Here is a 22332-nt window from a genome sequence, read left to right on the forward strand (position 1 = left end):
TTCCAGTCTGGATGTCCCATAGGCATCTTAAACTAAATTTGTCCAAAAGGAAACTCATTGTCTTCCCCTCAAAACCCACCTTTCTTCTGAACTTACCGAGTACTCTTAAGGTACTGCCATCTTTCCAGTTATTCAGGTTGTCAGCCTCAGCGTCATCCTCAATTCTTTACTCTCATTACTCTCTATTCTCTCATATCCAGTCAATTGCAAATGTTTGTTTACATCTCCACTGCTTCTCTTGTCAACAGTCCCTTCTCTCCATTCACATAGCCACCACCTTGTTCAGGCCCTCCTTGCTTCTCACCTCAGTTATTACAGTAACCTTCTAATTGTTCTTCCTTCTTCAAGTCTTTCACCACTTCTATCCATTCTCTACTTAGCCACCTAAGGGATTTTTTTTTTTTTTGGCTTTTTGGTGAGGCAGTCGGGGTTAAGTGACTTGCCCAGGGTCACCCAGCTAGTAAGTGTCAAGTGTCTGAGGCTGGATTTGAACTCCTGACTCCAAGGCTGGAGCTCTATCCACTGTGCCACCTAGCTGCCCCCAAAGGGATTTTCTTAAAACTCAAATTGGAGCATGTCACCCTTCTAACCCCTTTCTCCAACTCGGTAAACTCTAGTAACTTCTATTACCCCCTAGGATCAAATATAGAGACTTTGTTTGGCATTTAATAACTTGACTCCTTTCTGTCTTTGCAGTCTGCGTTCATATTACTTTCCTCCACATATTTTATGGTCCAGCCACACTTGCCTACTTTTACTTCCTCACATAAACTCCATCTCCTTTCTACTTATATTTGCTCTGACTTACCTCATCCCTGAAATGCTTTTTCTTACCTCCATGGGTGCCACCTTCTGCAGGAGGCCTGCCCTAGTTCCTTCCCTTCAGCTGCTAGTGCTTTTCCCTCTACTTTGTGTGTTTCCCCGCTTAGAGTCTAAGCTACTAGAAAGCAGTGTATTTCCCCTGCTTAGCACGGTTTTTGGCACATACTAATCACCAGCACCAACAAGTTACTATTTAATTGAGAGGTAGGTACATGAAATTTTCAGTGATCCGTAATCTTATTTATGTGAGCACTCCCTCTAGTGGTACAGATGAAAACACATGCATACTTTCTAGTCCTGTACAACCCTTATCTTCCTGTAAGCCCTCCTTAGGAGACCGGCGTTTTGTACTTACGGCATTCTGCTGTTATCCTGACATCATGCTGTACTAGTGTAGACCATAGAATGGCCTTTTCTTATCTGTTGTCTTCATAGCATGACAGGACCATTTGCTATCTTTTTATGTCTTTGTGCTATTTGCTATGTCTTTTTATGACATTTCATAGTTTGTAATGTGCTGTAGCCTATTTATGTCCTACTCCTTTTTTTTTTAACTTGCAATTCTGATTCCTTAAGAGAATGATTTAATCCATGATTTGTTGCCATATGGCATTACTGGAAAAACATTAAGGAAGATGGGTTTTGGGAATAACCTTTCGCAATCATTGAAAGTACGATATAACTTCCCATATGCAATATTACCTGTTTTATTCCCATTTTATTCTAGGCCTAAATTTCTTAGTTTTAATGGACCAGCTTATTTAGCATCTAATTGTTTCATATCAACTAGACAACAGTTGTTCTAAATTTGTTTAGTTTTTCCTCTGTGTATACATATTCCAGTTATTTAGATCTGATTTTATTTGTGCAAAAAGTGTTTTGTAATTGTGTTCATATAGTTTCTGGGTTTGTTTCGGTAGGTAGACTCCTAAATATTTTATAATGTCTACAGTAACTTTAAATGGAATTTCTTTGTTGGTAATATATAGAAATGTCAATGATTTATGTGGGTTTATTTTATATCCTGCAACTTTGCTTAAAGTTTATTATTTCAAGTAGTTTTTTACTTGATTCTCTAGGATTCTCTAAGTATATCATCAGTATCATCTGCAAAGAGCGATAGCTTTGTTTCTTCTTTGCCTATTCTAATACCTTCAATTTTTTTTTCTTCTCTTATTGCTAACGCTAATGTTTCTAGTACCATGTTGAACAATAATGGTGATAATGGGCATGTTTGTTTCACCCTTAATCTTATTGGAAATGCTTCTAGCTTATCCCCACCAGCTTATTCTTTAAAACCCCTTCTATATAACAAGTAGTTATCTAGTCTTTGCTCAAAGACCTTCGGTAATGGGGAACTTACCTTTGAGACATCCTATCCCATTCCATTTTTAGATAGCTCTACTCATTTGCAAGTTTTTTTCTTTATCAAATTTTAATTTGCTTTTGTGCAACTCATTGCTCTACTTGTGCCCTCTGCAGCTAAGAAAGCTCTAATCCTTTTTCTATGTGATTGTCCTTTAAATACTTGACAAGAGTTTTCATCGTTTGCTGCTCCCAACCCTGCCCATACCCCCCAAAGTCTTTTTTTTCTTCTGTCAGTTAAACATCCTCATTTCCTTCAACAGATAGATCCTCATAGGGTATGGTTTCAAGGCTTTTCATCCATCATCCTTGTCACCCTTCTCTGGACTCTCGAGCAGATGACTGACCTTCTTAAAATGTGGTGCTGAGAACACAGTATCCAAATGTGTTCTAACCCAGGAATTGTCAAACTATGCACTGTGAGCCACATCTGGCTCATTGTCTTTTTGTGTACGGACCCTGAGCCAAGAATGGTCTCTACATTTTTCAATACAATAAAACTTCACTTAAAAATGTAAAAACTATTCTTAGCTCATGGGCCATATAGAAACAGGTGGGGAGCCAGATTTGGCCTGTGGGATTTTGCCGATTCCTGTTCTAGCCCACACAGAGGACAGTAGGACTCTTCCTTAGTACTGGATGCTATGATGTTTGATGCAACCTAAGGTTACGTGGCAATTCTTGGCTGCCATATCACACTATTAATTCATATCTAGCTTTGAAGTCAGCTGAAGCCCTCATCATACTTAAAAGAATATTTGTGACAAAGGACAAAATTATTACAATAAGAATAGTGATCAATCCAAAAACCAGTCCCTCATCTTTTTTTTTTAACATTCAGAGTAAGAACTAGAATTTACTGTGCTTCTGTTTTACTATTATGTAATATGAAGCACGCGAGTAACTGAATTTTAAACTGTCCTTTTCATTCACAAAATCAGTCTTTGTAGTTAAAGATAATAAATGTAAAGTTGGAAGGCTTTTTTTAAAAATTCATTTACAAACTTGTCACTTGGACAAGTTATTTGCTATTTTTGATCTTTATCTTTTCCATACTTAAAATGGACATAGTATTTGACTCCCATCTCTCTCATAGTACTGTTGTGAGAACTCAGCTAGGATGGCTACTGCCTATAAAGTGGAATAGAAAAATTGAGGAAATTTATGAAGAAAATGATATGTGGGAAGATGAGAGGAAAAGCCTCCTACATTAAGAAATTGTGTTTCTCTGTATGGCTTATCACCAACTGGATATACATTTTCCTGAGATTTGTATGGATTTATAGAACAAGTCTGTGATTATAAGTAATTAGTATACCACTCAGTGAAAAGGCTGTGAATTATTTAATAAAACTAGCAAGTATAACAAGGGAAGAAAATTAAGGAAAGACTTTTAGGTTCTGTTTTCTCTATTAAAAACTAGTTGCATTTCAGTACCTATCAATAAAAAATTTAAGCCCTGCATTTGGGTTTAATAAATAATTTTAAAAATTCTAGCAGTGGGAAGATTTATCTTGACAGTTTTGTGAAAAGAGATTTGAAGTTAATATTATCTTAAATATTTCAAGAAACCACAGTTTCATCATTATGGCTATTTCCTTCATGAATTTAGAAAGCAAACCCCTCTACTACCACCTTTCCTCCCCTATTCTTTGATTTGTTTACAAAAATAAATAAAGAAAAATTACCTACTGCCCAACCCTCATACGATTGGGCTTCAGCAAACCAGTCCTCAAACAAGTTAGAGAATGTTTTTGAAGTCTTCTAGTTTGGTGAACCCTATCAGAACTTACATTCTGCTTATGTGTCCTGTAGGACTCCTCCATGAGTAGGATTTTAGTAGAATAAGCAAACAGCTTGCATATATGGAAGCATAGTGTCTAAGACATAGGATCTTAGATTAAGAGCTATGAAGTTCAATGTCATTGTCATTTTTTTTTATTAAATAAATTTTTTTCAGTTAAAAAGTATTTTCTCTACCTCTCCCATTCTGTAAAACCTCATTCTACAAATGAAGAAATTGAGACACAGAGTTTACATAGGCATAGAGTTTACATAGTTTATAGTACTGTGCTGTTCAGACATCTTATGTGGGCCATTATGTTCTTTTCTGGGTGCTATGTTTTAAGGAGTATATTGGCAAATTAGGGTTCAAGCAGAGAATCGTTAGGTACTCTAATTAATTTGCAAGCAAAGATGGTGATTGGTTGTAACACCATCTGCTTCTCTGCCTCCCACCAGATTCACTCCCATTTTATTGTGCTTTGCACAGAGAAAGCATTCAATAAATGTTGATTTGCTAAGAGGAAACTCTTCACTGTAGATTAAAGAAAAATTTTAAATGGGACTATTGGAAAAATAGGAATAGTGGAGGATTTTTTTGGGTTAATTTCCAATTTTATAAATGTAATGTGAAAATAAGTAGAATGTGAAATTAAATGAAAAGATTTAAATAGGCTGGTAAAGTGGAAAGGAAGAATATTTTTGTGGGAAAAAATATTTTTATAAATGTTATCAGCCCAGAAAATATTTTCCATGAAAACCTATTAAGGATAAATGAGGTGATAGTTAACATTGTGATTTTATATAAATATTAATAATTTTTTTTTTAAAAACAGGATACACAGTCAAGGATTTTAAGTTCACCTGTAGTTGAGACACTCCCATCAGTTGACATCAATGGAGATTCTCCTAGTATAGCTGCAAATATTGAAAATATTGAGAATATTTCCACCTCATCTACCTCAGAGATCACTCCAGTCTCAAAACCTAAGTATAACTAATTTTATTTTGTTCTTGATCAACTAAAGATAGAATCATTTGTTTTTCTGATATGAAGCAACTTTATCCACAAATTTAATTTAGACAAATAATGCCAGTCTTCGTGATATATCTTTTAATTTTTTTATAATTTGAGAAATTAGATATTCAAATGAAAGTGAAGATAGTAAATTTCCCAAAAGAAGTATATTTATTAAATATGTTGAGTAATCTCTTTACTGTAGTTTTCTAAAATTTGCAAATTATACACCGGTCAGTTCTATTAGGTATTGTTGCTGTATTCTTATAAGTTTTCAGTCTTACTATAATATTACGTATTTTCAACCTTATTAATAAAGCTATAACATTTTTTCCCTTTTTTCTGCATTTTGTATATATTTTCTGTATTATTTCTTCTGCATTTTAAAAAAAGGTGCTATTTTAGCAGACCCAGTGGGGAGGAATATAAAAATGTATATAAGATACGGTCCTAGACCTCAAGGAGCTCATGATTAGCTGTACTATGGTATAGTGGATAGGATAGTAATAGACTTGGGAGTCAAAAAAATCTGTGTTTGAAACTCTACCTTTGACACTTATTAGCATGACCATGCTAGTAATTTAACCACTCTGATCATTAGCTTTTTTTCAGTTAAATGGGGATAAAATACCTACAGTAATTACCTTGCAAGATGGTTGTGAGGTTCAAATGAGATAATATGTCAAGTATTTTGCACATTTGAAATGTCAGCTGTTTATTATTGCTGGTGCACAGCGTACTGGCCTGAGTTCTCCTTTTGTCATTTTCTGGCTATGAGCCATTGTGGCCTACGCACTTCTCTTAAGACTGTAAGTTTCAGAGAAGGTGTAGTCCTGCATAGGGAAAGAATGTTTCCTTATTTCTTTGTATATATCGTTGAAATCACAGGTTTAGTCCCCTGTCTCTATGCCTGTCCTGTCATCATCATTATCATCGTTGTCATCAGACAACACACATGTATAATAAAGATATTTTTATAAAAATAGTAAATGTAAAGTCTTTTCCCCACAAATAATGGATATATTTGACTATCCTTTATTTCTTTCCAAGAAATCAAATGTTAGGGGTTTTAATTTTTTTAAAAATAAAAGTCTAAAATGTTACAAAAACTTTAGTGCTATTTTTAAAATGATAGATGATTTCTTTTACCATGGCACCTTTAGCACAGTAAAATTTTATTTGATCTAGAAGTAAAAACCTAGGCAATCCAAAGTTAATTAGTATGCATAATATATCAGATTGCTTATTGCCAATATGCTGTCTATGGTAGTTAAAGTATTTATAGTTTTTTCTTTTAAAGTACTTATTTGTGAATTTTATGGAAAGAGAATACATAAACAAACTAAATTTTGAATTTTTTTATGTGAATTAAAATAGGGAAATACATTTATTCTAGAAAATGCTGTATAATTGTTTGATTCAAGCATTTTTCTTTCTCACAACTCTTGCCTTTAGTTATGGCATTGTGCTAGACATATTTTTTGGAATAGTTTAGTCTTTTTCAGTGATCAGAATGTTTTTGTTTTTATTTTTTCTTTACTTCAGTGAAATAGAAAATTCCAGTGCTGATAACCCACTTGCTAGTTTGAGTGAAATCGAGCAGTCTGAAACTGATTGTAATATTGGTGGGAGCCTTTATTCAGACCCGCAAGTTGAAAAACATGGGACCCTTGGTTTAGACCAGCATGTTGAACGTTCAGCCTTTGTCAGTCCACCAGAAAGGTGAGTATGGAAAGTTGTACTGAATTTGGTATTTTCTTGTAGAAGACTTGATCATTTTAATACGTTTATTTCATGGTTAGATTGTAGTGTATATGATCTAGCCAGCGTTTATCACTTAAAATTTGTTCTGCTTTCATATATATAGTCTTGTTGGTCAACATATAGAAAATGCTTCGTCTTCACAAGACAAGGGAATGATGACTAAATCAGAATTTGAATCAGTTGAACCAAGTAAGCAGGATGCAAATCTTCAAAAATCTGCATTAAATGCTTCAGAGAACTTAAAAGAGGTAAGTGAAATCTTTGTCATCTAAAACATTGATGTCTGTCAGTCTTTTTAAAGCTGGTCAGTCTTTAATGCTAGTCAAGGCACTATTTTTTGCCACATGTTCAATGTGGGGGAGAGTCGATTGACAGATTTCTTAGGCCACTGACTGGCAAGGATAATTTTGTTTATCCAACTGTTTCTGCATTGTGATATTAGATAGAGTGGTTTGAAAGTTAACAATTCTGACAAACAGTATCCCCCAGTTCCCTGTTAGTTTGAAGCTGAAACCCAGAACACTCTTTTAATATAATATCAAGAAAGAGGATTTTAGATATTGGTCAGGTATTATGACAATTAAGTTGTTTGCCCTTGGAAAAAACAAATCAATCCAGTGCTTTTAAAGATTTTTTAAGCAAAAGTTTTCTAAAGGAAGTTATGAAACAAATAGCCCTGGTACTGCTACAGCACAATAACTAGTACTTCCACTCATGATTAAAGGGCCGGAATATCCGAGAAATGCTCTAGTTTTTCCTTGAAATACTGTCTTCATTTGGTTACAATACTTTAGACTTTTCTTTAGGTATGGGCACTTGGGAGATGTGAGACTGGAGATTAGAAGGATCAGGGCTGAGTAAGTAGATCTGGAAATCATTAACATAGAGATAATAATTGAGAAGAAGCCCCAGGACAAAGTCTTATGAGACAGTCATGGTTACCAGGTGTGACTTGGGTGTTGCTCCAATCAAGAAGACTGAGGAAGTGGAAGTAGTGTCACAAAAACCCAGGGAGATGAGTATTGAGAAGAGAATGATTGACAAGTGTCAAAAGATGCAGAGAGGTCAAAAAGGATGAGAATTTAGAAAAGGCCATTCAGTTGGCAATTGAGAGCTCATTGGTAACTTCAGAGGGAACAGTTTCTGTTGAATGAGGAGGTTGAAAGTCATACTGCAGAGTTAAGAGAGTGAGAGGAAGAAAGTGGAGGCTTGAATTTTAGACCCCCTTCCCAAGGAGTTTGGCCATCCCAGCGAGGGATCAAGTATGCAGATTAGTGATTTTTGAGGTATAATTACTATTCTCTTGAAAGACTGGACAATCTACAGCTCTACCAACAGTGCATCAATATTCTTGTCTTTCCACAAACCCTCCACGATTATTTTTTCTTTGTCATTTTTACCAATCTGATAAGTATGAGGTGGAACCCAGTGTAAGATGATGTTATCATTTATATCTATGGAGGTAAATGGCAGAGAGGACAGCCTATTCATCTTTGTTTACTACCACTCACAGTAGGTAGTAACAACCAGTACTCAATAGGTATTTGTCAGATTGAATTTCCTTGGCATTTATTTCTTAACTGTCCGTAAGTTAAGTAGCTACTTTTATCAACGTAGAGAGATTTATCTTTTTAATGGAATTGCTAACTGTGTATACACATGTGCGCGCATACACACAGTATTAGTTTTTTGTTTTGATTTGTTTTGTTTTTTTTTTTCTTTTTGGTGAGGCAGTCAGGGTTAAGTGACTTGCCCAGGGTAACATAGCTAGTAAGTGTCAAGTGTCTCAGACTGGATTTGAATTTAGGTCCTCCTGACTCCAAGGCCAGAGCTGTATCCACTGCACTACCTAGCTGAACCTGTACTAGTAAAATTTTCTTGGGAAAAAAAAAGTTTATTTTTCAAGCATTTATTCCTTCCTCCCCCTGCCCTTTCCCACTTGAACAATAATGTCAGACTCTGCCGGGTTTTCTTCTTTGTCACAGGTTTTTAGAGGGAGTGGTCACTTACCCTCATTTTTTTTTAAACTTTCCTCCAGTAAACAGTCCCTCCATGTTAAAGGGTAAAAATTATTTTTTGGGTCTTGCTTTGTTTTCAGCGATGATGTTATCCTTAAGTTTAGCTACTGTGTTTCAGGGGGAAGGGGAGAGTTTCAGCAGAGGACTGGGAATTTGATGTCCTCCATCATTACTGAGTTATTGCTCTTGTATACTCTGAATCCAGTCCCTCTTTCTCTTCAGGTGATTTGTATTGATATTACGGTTTGTGTTTCTGACTCTTGGCCTACATCCGAATGTTCTCCATGACGTTTCCTCCCTCTGGTTCTTTGATTTCTTCATTAGTGGTTTGTTTTTTGTTTTTGTTTTTTTCTGAGGGGGAGAGAGAATCCAAACCTGTGATATGGGTAGAGCAATTTACCTCTACCATATATCAGCAACTGTTCTGTAACTTAGTCTTGCAGAATTGCTTGGGGGCCCTTCTGTTAAGCAACTTGCCCAGTATCTCATAGGCATTATGCTTTAGGGGCAGGTTTTGAACCCAGGGCTTCCTGACTCCACCTGTCTCTATATTGTGCCACACTTTCTTTTAGTATCTATACTACTATTTAATAAGACATATAAGTAACATTGAATATATAACGCTATTCTTTGAACAGATATAAATAATTTGATCAAATTAGTCAACTAGATTTGTGAATTTTTTTGTATTTATTTGGTTTTTAGTTAGTTGATTTTTGAAAAAGTAGAAATAAGTAGCTTTATGTTAGTTGAATGAGGTCGCTGTTTCTTCAGTCAACACCCAAATCTCCAAGTTCTTAATCTCAGTCTTTAACAAGTATCTTTTAAGGTAGTGAATTTATTTAATCATGGCAAGCACTCTTTATGTAGTTTTTTTCCCTTCTACTGGTCTCTTTACTTTTTCTGCTTTCTTTAAAAAAGAAAGAAAATAACATAATAAATGTTTGAAATTGTATTAATTGCTACTTTCTGAGTAGATGTGTTGTTAGGGTTACCATTCTTTACTATTATAATAAACACAGTAGTAGAAATATATAAATATATAAAATCTTGCAAGAAGGCAAACTTAAATAACCTGTTTTTTTTAATAGGCCTGTGATTGTCTTAATAATCCATAATAATCTAATACTATCCTTAGAATTCCACAATTTGTGACCGAAGATAATTTTTTGTATATTTTATAGGTGCCAAAACTGAAAAAGTTGAAGTGTTACACAAAACCCTACAGCTAGTTAGTGGCAGGTCCAGGACTATAATTCTGGTCTTATCATCTCCAGTTTTGCTTTCTTTTTGCCATTTTCTGTTGCTTTCGACTACTTCCCTTTTTTTTTTTTGGCCAGGCAGTGGGGTTAAGTGACTTGCCCAGGGTCACACAGCTAGTAAGTGTTATGTGTCTGAGGCCCGATTTGAACTCAGGTCCTTCTGAATCCAAGGCCTGTACTCTATCCACTGCACCACCTAGCTGCCCCTATTTCACTCTTACTATTGAAATTTACCTGAAATTTTATAATGTAATTCTTTTATTAAGAAGGTGTCTACTGTTGGAATTCCCCATTACTTTTAAATACATCCGAGAGCCACCAGATAAGATTTCATTTAGACATGTGATGATCTTATTTGTTTTCTCAGCACTGAACATATTAAAATTGTTGAACACTGAAGAATGTGCTTCTTGAAGAAGTAAAAAAAAAAATAAATACGTCAAAGAAAATAGTCTAGAGTGCTTTGATCAATTTGGGCTAGTGACCGTGTGTTTCTTCATTGTTTTTTAAATAAAATATGATGTTGATAGTCTGGTCTTCAGGGTCTTCTTCCTCTAACCTGCTTTTATAGCAACTAAACACTGGTCTTCTTTATATATTCCTTCATGCTCTAGTCAAACTATACAGCTGGCTCTTTTCCAGTGTCATACCTACCATATCCCATTTTTGTATATTTGTATACTCTTTCCTCATCTTGAAATTTACCCTCCCTATATCTTTACCTATTGAAATTCTCTTTCTTCAAGACCTATTTCAGACTTCTCGGGAGCCTTCCATGATTCCCCTTAGCTAGAAATGATCTTTCCTTATATCTTTTGTGCCACTCTAGTTGACTGTAGGAAATGATTAGAATATGTATTTAAACAACTTTTTTTTTTTAAATTTTTGTGTGTATATTTTTGTTCTGCCTACTAGGATTTAAGCTTGTGGAGATCAGACTTTTTTTTAAAAAATATTCATATCCCTAGCACCTAGAAGACTATACTGTATAGTAGGCATTGAAACAAATTTAAAGTTGCATGGGATTTTTTTTTTTTTCAGATGTCAGATTACAGAAAATCTGGAGATGCTGACTCCACATCTGTAGTAAGCCCCAAAGATCCAGGAGACATTCCAACATTTGATGAATGGAAAAAAAAAGTTATGGAAGTAGAGAAAGAAAAAAGTAAGTAACAGGTTTATTCACTTTTTATGTGGAGATTATTTAAATATTCCTTATATTTTTTCTCATAGTGATATAAAATGACTAGTATTAAAAGTTATCTTATTCTTAATACTTTGCTTTTAGAAATCTTAATTTTGGAATTCCTTAAGTACTTCTCTAGTCAAATATGCTAACTTAAAACAATTATTAAATTACATTTTATTGGGATGAAAACTTTTCAAACTGTTTCAGAGATGTTGCAGACATTTCAGCAGGAGGTTTTTAATAGAAAAAAACACATTCAAACAATAGTATTTTGTGTTTTATTGAAACCTTATTTGGGAGATGTTGAAATTTGAGTAAAAGTAGTATAGAGCTATTTTATAAAATCAAGAGATTTTATACACACGCACATATAGCATTAAAATTTATATCTTGTATGCAGTGCCATGTTAAGGGCAGGTTTTTGTGATTTGGTCATAATTAGGTAGAATTGATAGGATTTTTATTGTTGGTGTACTTCGTTCTAGCTATGTCTAGGGTTTTGCTTTGGTTTTTGTTGTTGTTGTTGTTGTTGTTTTCCATTTTGGTAACACAACCAGCATGAATGAGTCTTTGGCATTAGAATTAGGGAGAAGACTACATTTATTCAGTGTGATATTGCAGGAATAAAAATGATACTATGTGTGCCCCCATGTGAGTAGCTTCTACCTCACAGTTGTCCCTCTGTCAGTTCTTTTTCTCTACTTCTTTCTCATTGACTCATACTTTACAGTTTGAGTCACCAATAAGTTAATTGGTTTTGATATATAGTTTTACTTTACAGCCAGCTTGTCTGAAGTGCATTTGTTAAATACATATAAGTACATGCGAATGTATGTGTTGTATGAAGATTGACTTTCATTGTCATAGTTAGCTATTTTTCTTTCTTCTGCTATATTGTGCCAGAGTAGAAAGGCCTGAGTGTTAAGTTAAAGAATCCTTGAAAATTATCAGTGTTGGGGGGGGCAGAGCCAAGATGGCGGAGGGAAAGCAGTGACTTGCTAGAGCTCTCCCCCAAACCCCTCTAAATACCTATAAAAAATGGCTCTAAACAAATTCTAAAGCATCAGAACCCACAAAGAAACACAGTAAAACAAATTTCCAGCCCAAGACAACCTGCATGGCTGATTGGAAAGGTATATCGCCCCGGGCTGGGAGAGGAACGCAGTTCAGCGTGGGCACGCAGGCCACAGCGACCCTGGAGCAGGCCTCAGAGGACTGAATTGCAGGCAGCTGTGGTGGTTTCCAGACTTCTCAACCCACGAACCCCAAAGACAACTTAGAAGGTCAGTGGGAAAAGTCTGTGACTATGGTGAGAGAAGAAGCTTGGTCTCAGCCACAAGTCCAGAGTGTACCCTCGGGGCAGCAGCTGTGTCCTGAGCTTCTAGCCCAGAGACTGAGGGGGAATCGAGTGGCTGATCAGAGGGGGATTGCAAGGATCTCTTTGCCAGTGCTGAGGCAGAAATCTCTTGCTTTGCCTGTGCTTGGATCTGGGTCACAGTTCTGAGGGGCAGTCCTGGGGCGAGGAGGAGCGCTGGTATGGTAGAGCTTGTTGTGGCGGTGGAGAGGAAATACCTTGCCCCTTATCATAGCACCTTGGAAGAACTGACACTTTTCAGGTCCCTACAAGTATCTCTGAAAATAGCTGTACAAACCCCCGAAGCTTGGGACAGTACATTCTCCACATTGGAAAGAGACTCTTACCTTAACAAAGAGTTTAAAACTCAAGTAATTGGTTGGGATCATGAGCAAGCAGCTCAAAAAGAGTCAGACTATATTATCTTACTTTGGTGACAAAGAAGATCAAAACATACAACCAGAAGAAGACAACAAAGCCAAAGCTCCTACATCCAAAACCTCCAGGAAAAATATGAATCAGTCCCAGGCCTTGGAAGAGCTCAAAAGGGATTTTGAGAAGCAAGTAAAAGAAGTAGAGGAAAAACTGAGAGTGGTGCAAGAAAATCATGTGAAGCAAGTTAACAGCTTGAGACCCAAAAAAATACTGAAGAAAGTAACACCTTAAAAATTAGCCTAACCCAAATGGCAAAAGAGGTCCAAAAAGCCAATGAAGAGAAGAATGCCCTAAAGATCAAAATTGGACAAATGGAAAAGGAAGTCCAAAAGATCACTGAAGAAAGTACTTCCTTAAAAATTGGAAGCTAGTGACTTTATGAGAAATCAAGACACTGTAAAACAAATCCAAAAGAATGAAAAATTAGAAAACAATGTGAAATATCTCATTGGAAAAAACAACTGACCTGGAAAATAGATCTAGGAGAGAGAATTTAAAAATTATTGGACTATCTGAAAGCCATGATCAAAAAAAGAGCCTAGACATCATCTTTCAAGAAATGATCAAGGAAAACTGCCCTGATATTTTAGAACCAGAGGGCAAAATAGAAATTGAAAGAATCCACCAATCTCCTCCTGAAAGAGATCCCCAAAGGAAAACTCCTAGGAATATTGTAGCCAAATTCCAGAGCTCCCAGGTCAAGGAGAAAGTATTATAAGCAGCCAGAAAGAAACAATTCAAGTATTGTGGAAACACAATCAGGATAACACAAGATTTAGCTGCTTCTACATTAAGGGACCACGCGGTATGGAATATAATATTCTGGAGGGCAAAGGAGATAGGATTACAACCAAGAATCACCTACCCAGCAAAACTGAGTATAATTCTTCAGGGGAAAAAATGGTCATTCAGTGAAATAGCAGACTTTCAAGCATTCTTGATGAAAAGACCAGAGCTGAATAGAAAATTTGACTTTCCAATACAAGACTCAAGTGGAACATGAAGAGGTGAACAGGAAAGAGAAATCATAAGAGACTTATTAAGATTGAACTGTTTACATTCCTGCATGGAAAGATGATATTTGTAACTCATGAGACCTTTGTCAGTATTAGGGTAGTTGGGGGCGAAAAATTATATGTATGTAGGTAGATAGATAGATGGATGGATAGATAGAGGGCACAGGGTGAGTTGAAGATGAAAGGGTCATATCTGGAGAATAAAATTAAGGAGTGAGAGAGGATTATACTAGGAGAAGGAGAAAGGGAAAGGTAGAATGGGGTAAATTATCTCACAAAAAAAAAACAAAAGAAAGGGCTCTTACAGTAGAGGACAAACGGGGGAAGGTGAGAGGGAATGAGTGAATCTTATTGTCATAGGATTTGACTTAAGGAGGGAATAACATACACACTCAGTTGGGTATGGAAATCTGTCTTACCCTACAGGAAAATAGGAGGGGAAGGGGACAAGAGAGTAGGGGGATGATAGAGAGGAGGGCAGATTGGGAAAGGGGGTAATCAGAAGCAAATACTTCTGAGGAGGGACAGGGTCAAAAGAAAGAATAGAATAAATGGGGGGGTGGGAGAGGATTAAGGGAAATAGAGTTAGTTTTTCACCGCATGTCTACTATGAAAGTGTTTTGCATAACTGCACATGTATAGCTTGCCATTTCAATGAGGGTGGGTGGGGAGGGAGGAAGGGAGAAAATTTGGAACCTGAAGTTTCAAAAACACATGTTTAAAAAAAAATGTTTTTACATGCAACTGGGAAATAAGAAATACAGGAAATGGGGTACAGAAATCTATCCTGCCCTACAGGAAAATAGAAGGGGAAGGGGGGGAAGAGATAGCAGGGAAAGCAGACTAGGGGAAGGGGCATTCAGAATGCAATAAATAAAAGAATTAAAAAATTAAAAAAAAATTTTTTTTAAATTTTAAAAAAGAAATATTAAAAAAAGAAAAAAAAATTATCAATGTTAAGGTTATGTATGTAACTACCGTTCCTCATGTATAAAAGATTGTATAATACAGAAAAACACTATACTCATGGATAGAAGATTTTCTAGTGGAGAAATTGCAGAGCTTACATATAAATTCCCTTATGGTAGGGTCTGTTTTGTTTTTAAGATAATAATGGGTAACATTTATATAGCACCTGCTGTGTGTCAGACACTATGCTAAGAGCTTTACAATTATTATTTCATTTGATTGTCATAGGAGATAGGTGCACACAGCACTGTAAGTAAGACTGTGTATGAACTCAGGTCTTTACTCCAGGCACAGCATTCTCTCCACCATACTACCTAGCTTTTCCTATCATTGTTATATCCCTAGAACTTAGCACAGTACCATGTACATTATGGAAACTTAATAAATGCCTTAATTGAATGGGATATTAATATTACTAATTAACTAAAAAGAATACTAGATGAATTTTAAGACTGTGTAGAAAAAATAATTTGGGTTGATCATATAAGCAGAGTTTTTTTGTTGTTTTCTTCTTTTCTGTTCCCAGTAATTCCAATTCTTAAGTGACAGGTAGAGTTAATGCTTTTAGAGTTTAAGAATGGTGGGTTGTTCTCTCTCATAATAACAATATAAATGTTTATAATTCACGTTTATCCACAGGTCAGTCAATGCATCCATCTTCCAATGGTGGTCAACATTCAACCAAGAAGGTCCAGAAAAACCGGAATAATTATGCTTCAGTAGAATGTGGTGCCAAAATATTAGCAGCTAATCCAGAGGCCAAGGTAATCTCTTTAGAAGCTTAAATTTCTTTAACTTTTAGAAGGTTAAGTTTTCAGAGTAATCAGTATAGTTACGTGGTTATTTGAACGAAGTTTAAATTTGATTTGAGGTCCCAATGATAATTCACTTCCTTTTCCGTTTTTTTATTCCTATCGTGTGTACATTCCAAGTTTCTTGTCACACCTAATCTTTTTTTTTCTCTCCACTGTATATTTCATTCCTAGTCTCTCTGGAACACCAGTCCCACATCACCAACTTCCTTCTGTACATTTTAAATTGGATATTTTATAGGCGTCTCAAACTGAACATGCCTAAAACAGAAAATATTATCATTTCTTTCAAACCTTGACCTCTTCTGATCTTTGCTATTTCTACTTAGGATACTACTGTTCTTCTCTTCCTTAAGTTCATAACCCCAGAATCATTCTCTACTTCTTCCACTCTCTCATCTTACATATACGCTAGTTGTCAAATCTTGGTATTTCTATCTCTCCCTGCTATCTTTCACATTCCTTTCCTTCTCACTACTCACACAAATAGTACCTTAATTCAGGCTGTCAACACTTTTCCCCAGACTTATGCAGTGCCACCCTAATTGGCCTCTTTGCCCCAAATCTCTCCCTACTCTACTCTATCTTAATTGACATGGAAAATGAGATATTTGTAAAGGGTGTTTTTAGCACAGTTCCTGGAACATAGCTGGCGCTATATAAATGTTTATTGGCTTTTCTTTTCCTTCTACGTCTTCCCCACAGCTGCCAAAGTGGTTCTCCTTAAGTGTAGGCTGTGATCGTGTCATTTCTCTTCTCAGTAGATTTCATTAGCTCCTGGTTGACTGTTAAAGAAAACTCTTCACAAGCTGCTCACTACTTGTCTTTTCTTATTTCATCATTATTTTCCTTCCCACATTCTATGGTCTACCTGTGCAGTTGCGGTTTTGCTATTCCTCATAGACATCTTTGTGCCTCTGCTCTGGCTGACTGACTCCCAGATTTCCAATACCATACATTCCTTCCTCCCCCTGCCTTATAGAATTGCCTGCTTTCCTTAAGACTCACCTGAAGGACTCCTTTCTGCACAAAGCTTTTCCAGATTCCATCTGTCTGCTAATGCCTTCCCACCCTCAACTACCTTATATTTATTTTGCATGTACTTATTTGTATATGTTCACACTGCCCCCTGAGATTGAATGTGAGCTTATAAAGCACACATAGGTGCTTTATAAATATTTGTTGACTAATTTGAATCTTGATTCATAATTAAATTTATATAGAAGATAATTTTTTTAAAAGCATTTTTACATAAAAGTTCAGTGCAGTGAAAAGAGTACAGTGGCCTTTTCTGGGATTTTTTTTTGTTGTTGTTGTTTGGTTGGGTTTTTTTTTTTTTTTTTTGAAGATTATGATGCTGTAAATTTTTTTTTTAACTTAGTAAGCGAAAATGCCACATGAGCCTTTAGGGGTTTCTTTTTTAAAAGGGGAGGGGACATTTAAACTATGATCCTGAATGTCTTGAAGGGAATGTGAAATGTTCTTTCTTTAAATAAAATCTGACCCTAAGCTTTAGGAACAAATACTTATGTGTTTCTTTTGAGGTATCTATAACCCATGAGTTTAATTCAGTTTCAAATCATTACTTTTTAGATTTTAATATCCTTTATGAGATTTAAGTACCTGAGGAATTGGAAATGTGGAAAATTAAGAGGTTTATAACTGTTCAAAAATATTTTTCTTTTTTTGTCTAGTATTTTCCTTTTGTAATTATTATGTCTTCTTTACATAGAGCACATCTGCAATTCTGATAGAAAACATGGACTTATATATGCTGAATCCATGTAGCACTAAAATTTGGTAAGTTAAAGAAATTCCTAATTGTATTTCTGTATAAACAAATTTTATAGTTATAGGCCTGTCATCAGAATTATCATCAGCATCTCGGAGATCTCAAGGCTTATTCTAGCCAGTTATTTTACCTGCTTCCTGATCACATTGATCAAAAGAATGTAGTCCAGTAAGTGTAAAGAGAATTGTAGGTGGACAAGCATTGTTGTGCCAATTGAATGTTCTTAGCTTACCAATAAAACTGTTGTCAGCCTGTACTGTTCTTCTACTATTTATATAGTCTGTACTAGAAATTTTTAGGAAATTTTTGCAATCCCACTGCCTTTCCCCCTCCCCCCCCCTTTTTTAAAACCTTTAGTGTCTCCTCTTCCCAGAGTAGGGAACTGGGTGTATACCATTGATTGATTTTTCTGAATTGCTTTTTCTTTCCTCTTTGTAAAATCCTTGTTGCAAGGGATACATTTGGAAAGGACAGCAAAATAGAAGCAAAACGACATTAATGAGAGTTTTGGCTTGTTTTTTTTTTTTTTAAAGAAAGGAAATGAGAAAAATTTCTGTTAAAAACTGTTATCATTTTGTAAGCATATTATCTTTTTAAAGAGATAACTGAGTGGCATTTACATATAGTTAAGTAAACTTCACCAATTTCTGGTAAAACTCCTAGAATATGATGTTAAAGGGACGGTTAATGAACATCTAGAAAAGGAAGTAGTAATCACAAAGAGTTAGCAAGTCTTTATCAAGAGCAAGTCATGCCAGATTAATCTTATTTCCTTTTTTAACATATAATCTACCTAGAATTTAGCAACCAGCCTCATGCCATCCTGATAGACAAGTTTGCACAGCAGTATAATTAGACAGATTATGCTTTGTGTGGTGTGAATGAAGGAAATAGGATTGTTTAGCCTTGAGGATAAAATAATATCTGAAGGACTGTCATGTGGAAGAGTTTATACTTTTTCTATTTGGCCTCAGAGGACAGAACTTTGAGCCATGGTGTGAAACTGCAGAGAGGCAGATTTAATCCTGTTGTATGGAAATAATTTCCTAAGAATTCAAGCTATTTGAAATGACATGAATATAGCCTTGAGATGTATTGGGTTTCCCCCCACTGGACATGTTAAAAACAAAGTCTAAATAAATAGTCACTTATTTGGTATGTTATATATGAGGTTCAGAAACTGGGCAGATGAAAGGCAGAGGAAAAAAAAGAAGCAAAATAAGGACAGTTCAATTCTGCCTTCCTGCTATTGTTATCACTCCATCCACTCCAGCTGTGGTCTTGGGAGCCTTTTGTTATCCATAGTATTCCTCATCACTGTGGGCATATTCTGAACTTTAGATTCCTGAAACTCTTCATGCAAAAGTTTGTTGGCAGGGAGGCAGTGAGACTACTAGACTTAGTATCAGTAAGGCCACAGTTTAAATCCTGCCTCAGTCGTTTAATAACCATATATGTAAAGAGCTTTTTGGACCTTAAAGTGCTATATACTGTGCATGTTAGCTAATTATTATTATGGCACACTTTTTTATTCATTCTGTAGTACATGCACATGCCTTGTCTTCTTTAAGTGTATTTTTAAAAAGTAAGTTCATAGGTGACTTCCATGTACATTTTCATCTATCTCTGTAGACAACTCCCCATTTTCTTTCTCATTGGAATTTTCACTTTTGTCTTCAGAATTTCATTCTTTTGTGCTAGCTTTCCTAGAAAAATATTAGGTCATGATACTTTCACGACTCATCTATACTTTCTTTGGAAACTTTGAAATCTGCCTTCTATAATTTTGTATTTGTTTTGGACTTTTCTTGACTTTTCTCCTTGCCTTATCACAAATTCTGATATAGCCATGGTTACATCAGTGGCAATTTCTTCTTTATTGATGAGAATCAGATCTAGAGTAGCAGTTTCACTCTTGGCCTTGCTTTTTTGAAGAATGAATTTATATTTTCAGGTTTAAAGATCTCATCAGAGTCTCTTACTTTGCAGTAGGTATAAATTATGCCAGGCTGTTTCTGCATTATTTTCTGCATTCCTTTGTTTATTTAGAATGCATATGTAATTAGAATAAGTGGATAAGAGGTAATGTTATCAGTTTCAGATGTCTCTCTGATGCTAAGCATTACCGTTTGTACATAGTTGGCACTTAATAAGTGGTTATTAAAATGAAATTTCTGATGTAAATTATTTTTTATGTAGATTATGCTCCCATTAGAGAAAACAGTCATGGGAAATATATCTTCATGTATTGAAAACTTAAATTTCTTTTCAGCCCAATTTTCTCCAAACTAAAAATATGTCCTTTAAAAGCTTTTCTCCCCTCATAAGGGTTTTTAAAACATAAATTACTTTCTCTAAAATTTTTGTCGATCTCTTTTTTTAAATGATCAGTTTCCACCAATATTTATCATCCTCCCCTACTATAGCCATCCCATATAAGAAATAACACTTTGAAAGACCAAAAAAAAGGGAAAGGAAAAGTGAAGAAATCAGTATAACTGATCAATACATAGAAACGTCTGAAAAAATGGGTAGAGTAAAAGAGTCTTTTCATATCATTTCTTTGGAGTCATACTCTTTTTAATTTTGTAATATTCCCTTTTTTCTGGCTCTTTTCATTTATATTGTTCTAGTCATTGCATATTTTTTGGTTGTAATTTATTTTTGAAAGAAAATTTCTATGAAGGGAGAAAAAGTAAAGAAAATAGTTTATTTAGTTTGCAGGAAATAGGGCTGAGGAATGTTGAATTTTCAATACATGAAGACATACTTCACTTTGTATCACTGCTTGTAGATTTGTCCATCCTTCTTTGTATTCATAGTACTGATCATTTCTAAGAGTTCATTATATTCATTCCGTTATATTCATGTACCAAAATTTTTTAAACTATTCCCCAATTGATGTGTACATGCATTTTCCTTAACTCCTTACTGTCATAAAAAATGTTGCGATAAATTTTTTGGTGTGTGTGGGGATTTTCTTCTTATCAATAGCCACCTTGGGATAGAAACCTAATAGTGAAATCTCTTGATGAAAGAGTATGGACATTTTAGTCACTTCATTTGCATAATTCCAAATTGCTTTCCAAAAATTGTTATACCACCTCACAGCTCCATCAACAGTCACCAGTGTGCCTATCTTTTTATAACCCTTCCAACACTGACTATTTCTATCTTTTATTTTTTGCAAATTTGCAGGATATGAGGTGGAACTGCATGGTTGTTTTCATTTGCATTTCTCTTATTAGTGATTTGTAGTATTCTTTTATATGGTTGTCAGTAGTTTGAAATTATTTTTAAAATTGTTCATATACTTTGGCTACTTAATTGGGAAATGGTGTTTGCTGATATTTGTGTATATGCACGCACATATGTATGTGTATATGTATATATGTGCATGCACAAATATATTGATTATATATCAAACCACTATTGGAGAAATTTGAATTAAAGCATTTTTTCCCCATTCAGCCACTTCCCTTCTTATCCTCAGTGCATTAATTTTATTTGTACTGAAGCTTTTCTGTGTTGCATAAATCAAAGTTATTTTCTTTATCTTTTGTAATTGCCTTTTGTCTCTTGTTTGATTAAGAATAGACCTACTCAAAGCTGTGAAAAATATATGATCTGCTTCTCTTCTAAGTTTTTTATGTCATCATCTTTGATATTAAGATCATATAACCATTGAAAATGTATTGTGGAATGTGGTGTTGGATATTGATCTAAGACTAATTTCTTCCACAATGATATCTAGTTTTTCTAGAACTTTTTTTTTTTAAACAAGAAGTTTTCATGTTTTCTAGTTAATTGAACACTGAGTTGTGGAGTTCTATTGTTTCTAATTCTCCCTTCTGTAGTGTTGCATATATCTATTTTTTTTTAACCAGTATCAGATAATTTTCATGGTTACTGCTTTATAATATAGTTTTGAGTTCTGGAAATGCTGTTCTTTCCTCATTTATACCTTTTTCATTATTTCTCTTTATAGTCTAGAGCTCTTTTTTCCAAGTGAATTGTTATTATTTTAATAAATTCTATAAAATATCACTTTGATAATTTGGTATAGCTTTAGAAGTGTAAATTAACTTCAGTAGTAACTGTCATTTTTATTACATTGTAATGACCAGTAATGAGTACTGTAGTATTCCTCCAGCTATTTAAGTTCTTTATTTCTTTACATTTTATACTTTAAGATTTTAAAACTTTGTAATTGAATCTATTCAAGTATTTTGTGTGCTCTGGTAGTTTGATTTCCAAATATTTTATCCATTTTGTAGTTATTTTGAATGGGATTTCCCTTTCTGTTAAGTCCCATTGGATTTTGTTATTACATAGAAATGCTATTGATTTTTGAGGGTTTTATTTTGTAGCCTGCAACTTGACTGAAGATGGTTAAAAATCAAAATGAACAAAATAGCAGATGAACCAAATGAAATCACAATAAAATTTAAAGAAAAAGAGTGATCAACATCTACTATGTTATATGCTAACAAAAAAAATAGAATAATATTTCAAAAATATAAACTACTCAAACTAAGAGAATACAAAAGAGTTCTTAAATCTCATTTAAAAAATAAATAGAACTAGCTGTAGTAGAACTACCAAAGAAAAAAATCATTTTCCTTATGTTTTCACAGGAGAATTCTACAGACTTTTAAAAAACAATTAGTACCATTACTATATAAATTATTCTCAAAAACTGAGAAAGCATACACTGCCAAATTCCTTTTGTAT

The 22332-nt window shown here is 34.7% G+C and overlaps 1 protein-coding gene across 2 annotated transcripts in view; it reads left to right on the forward strand.

The window, feature by feature from the left end:
- The window catches only part of SUCO (SUN domain containing ossification factor), a 99413-nt gene that overhangs the window by 40730 nt on the left and 36351 nt on the right, over positions 1–22332 (forward strand). For both annotated transcript variants that reach the window (XM_027868437.1, XM_027868438.1), the window contains exons 4-9: positions 4806–4960; positions 6533–6709; positions 6855–6999; positions 11073–11196; positions 15634–15758; positions 17539–17606. In XM_027868437.1, coding sequence (XP_027724238.1) covers positions 4806–4960; positions 6533–6709; positions 6855–6999; positions 11073–11196; positions 15634–15758; positions 17539–17606 — 794 coding nt within the window. The remainder of the gene's footprint in view (positions 1–4805; positions 4961–6532; positions 6710–6854; positions 7000–11072; positions 11197–15633; positions 15759–17538; positions 17607–22332) is intronic.

The sequence above is a fragment of the Vombatus ursinus genome, unplaced genomic scaffold (genome assembly GCF_900497805.2).
Source record: "Vombatus ursinus unplaced genomic scaffold, bare-nosed wombat genome assembly UNPS02014789.1, whole genome shotgun sequence".
NCBI lineage: Eukaryota > Metazoa > Chordata > Mammalia > Diprotodontia > Vombatidae > Vombatus > Vombatus ursinus.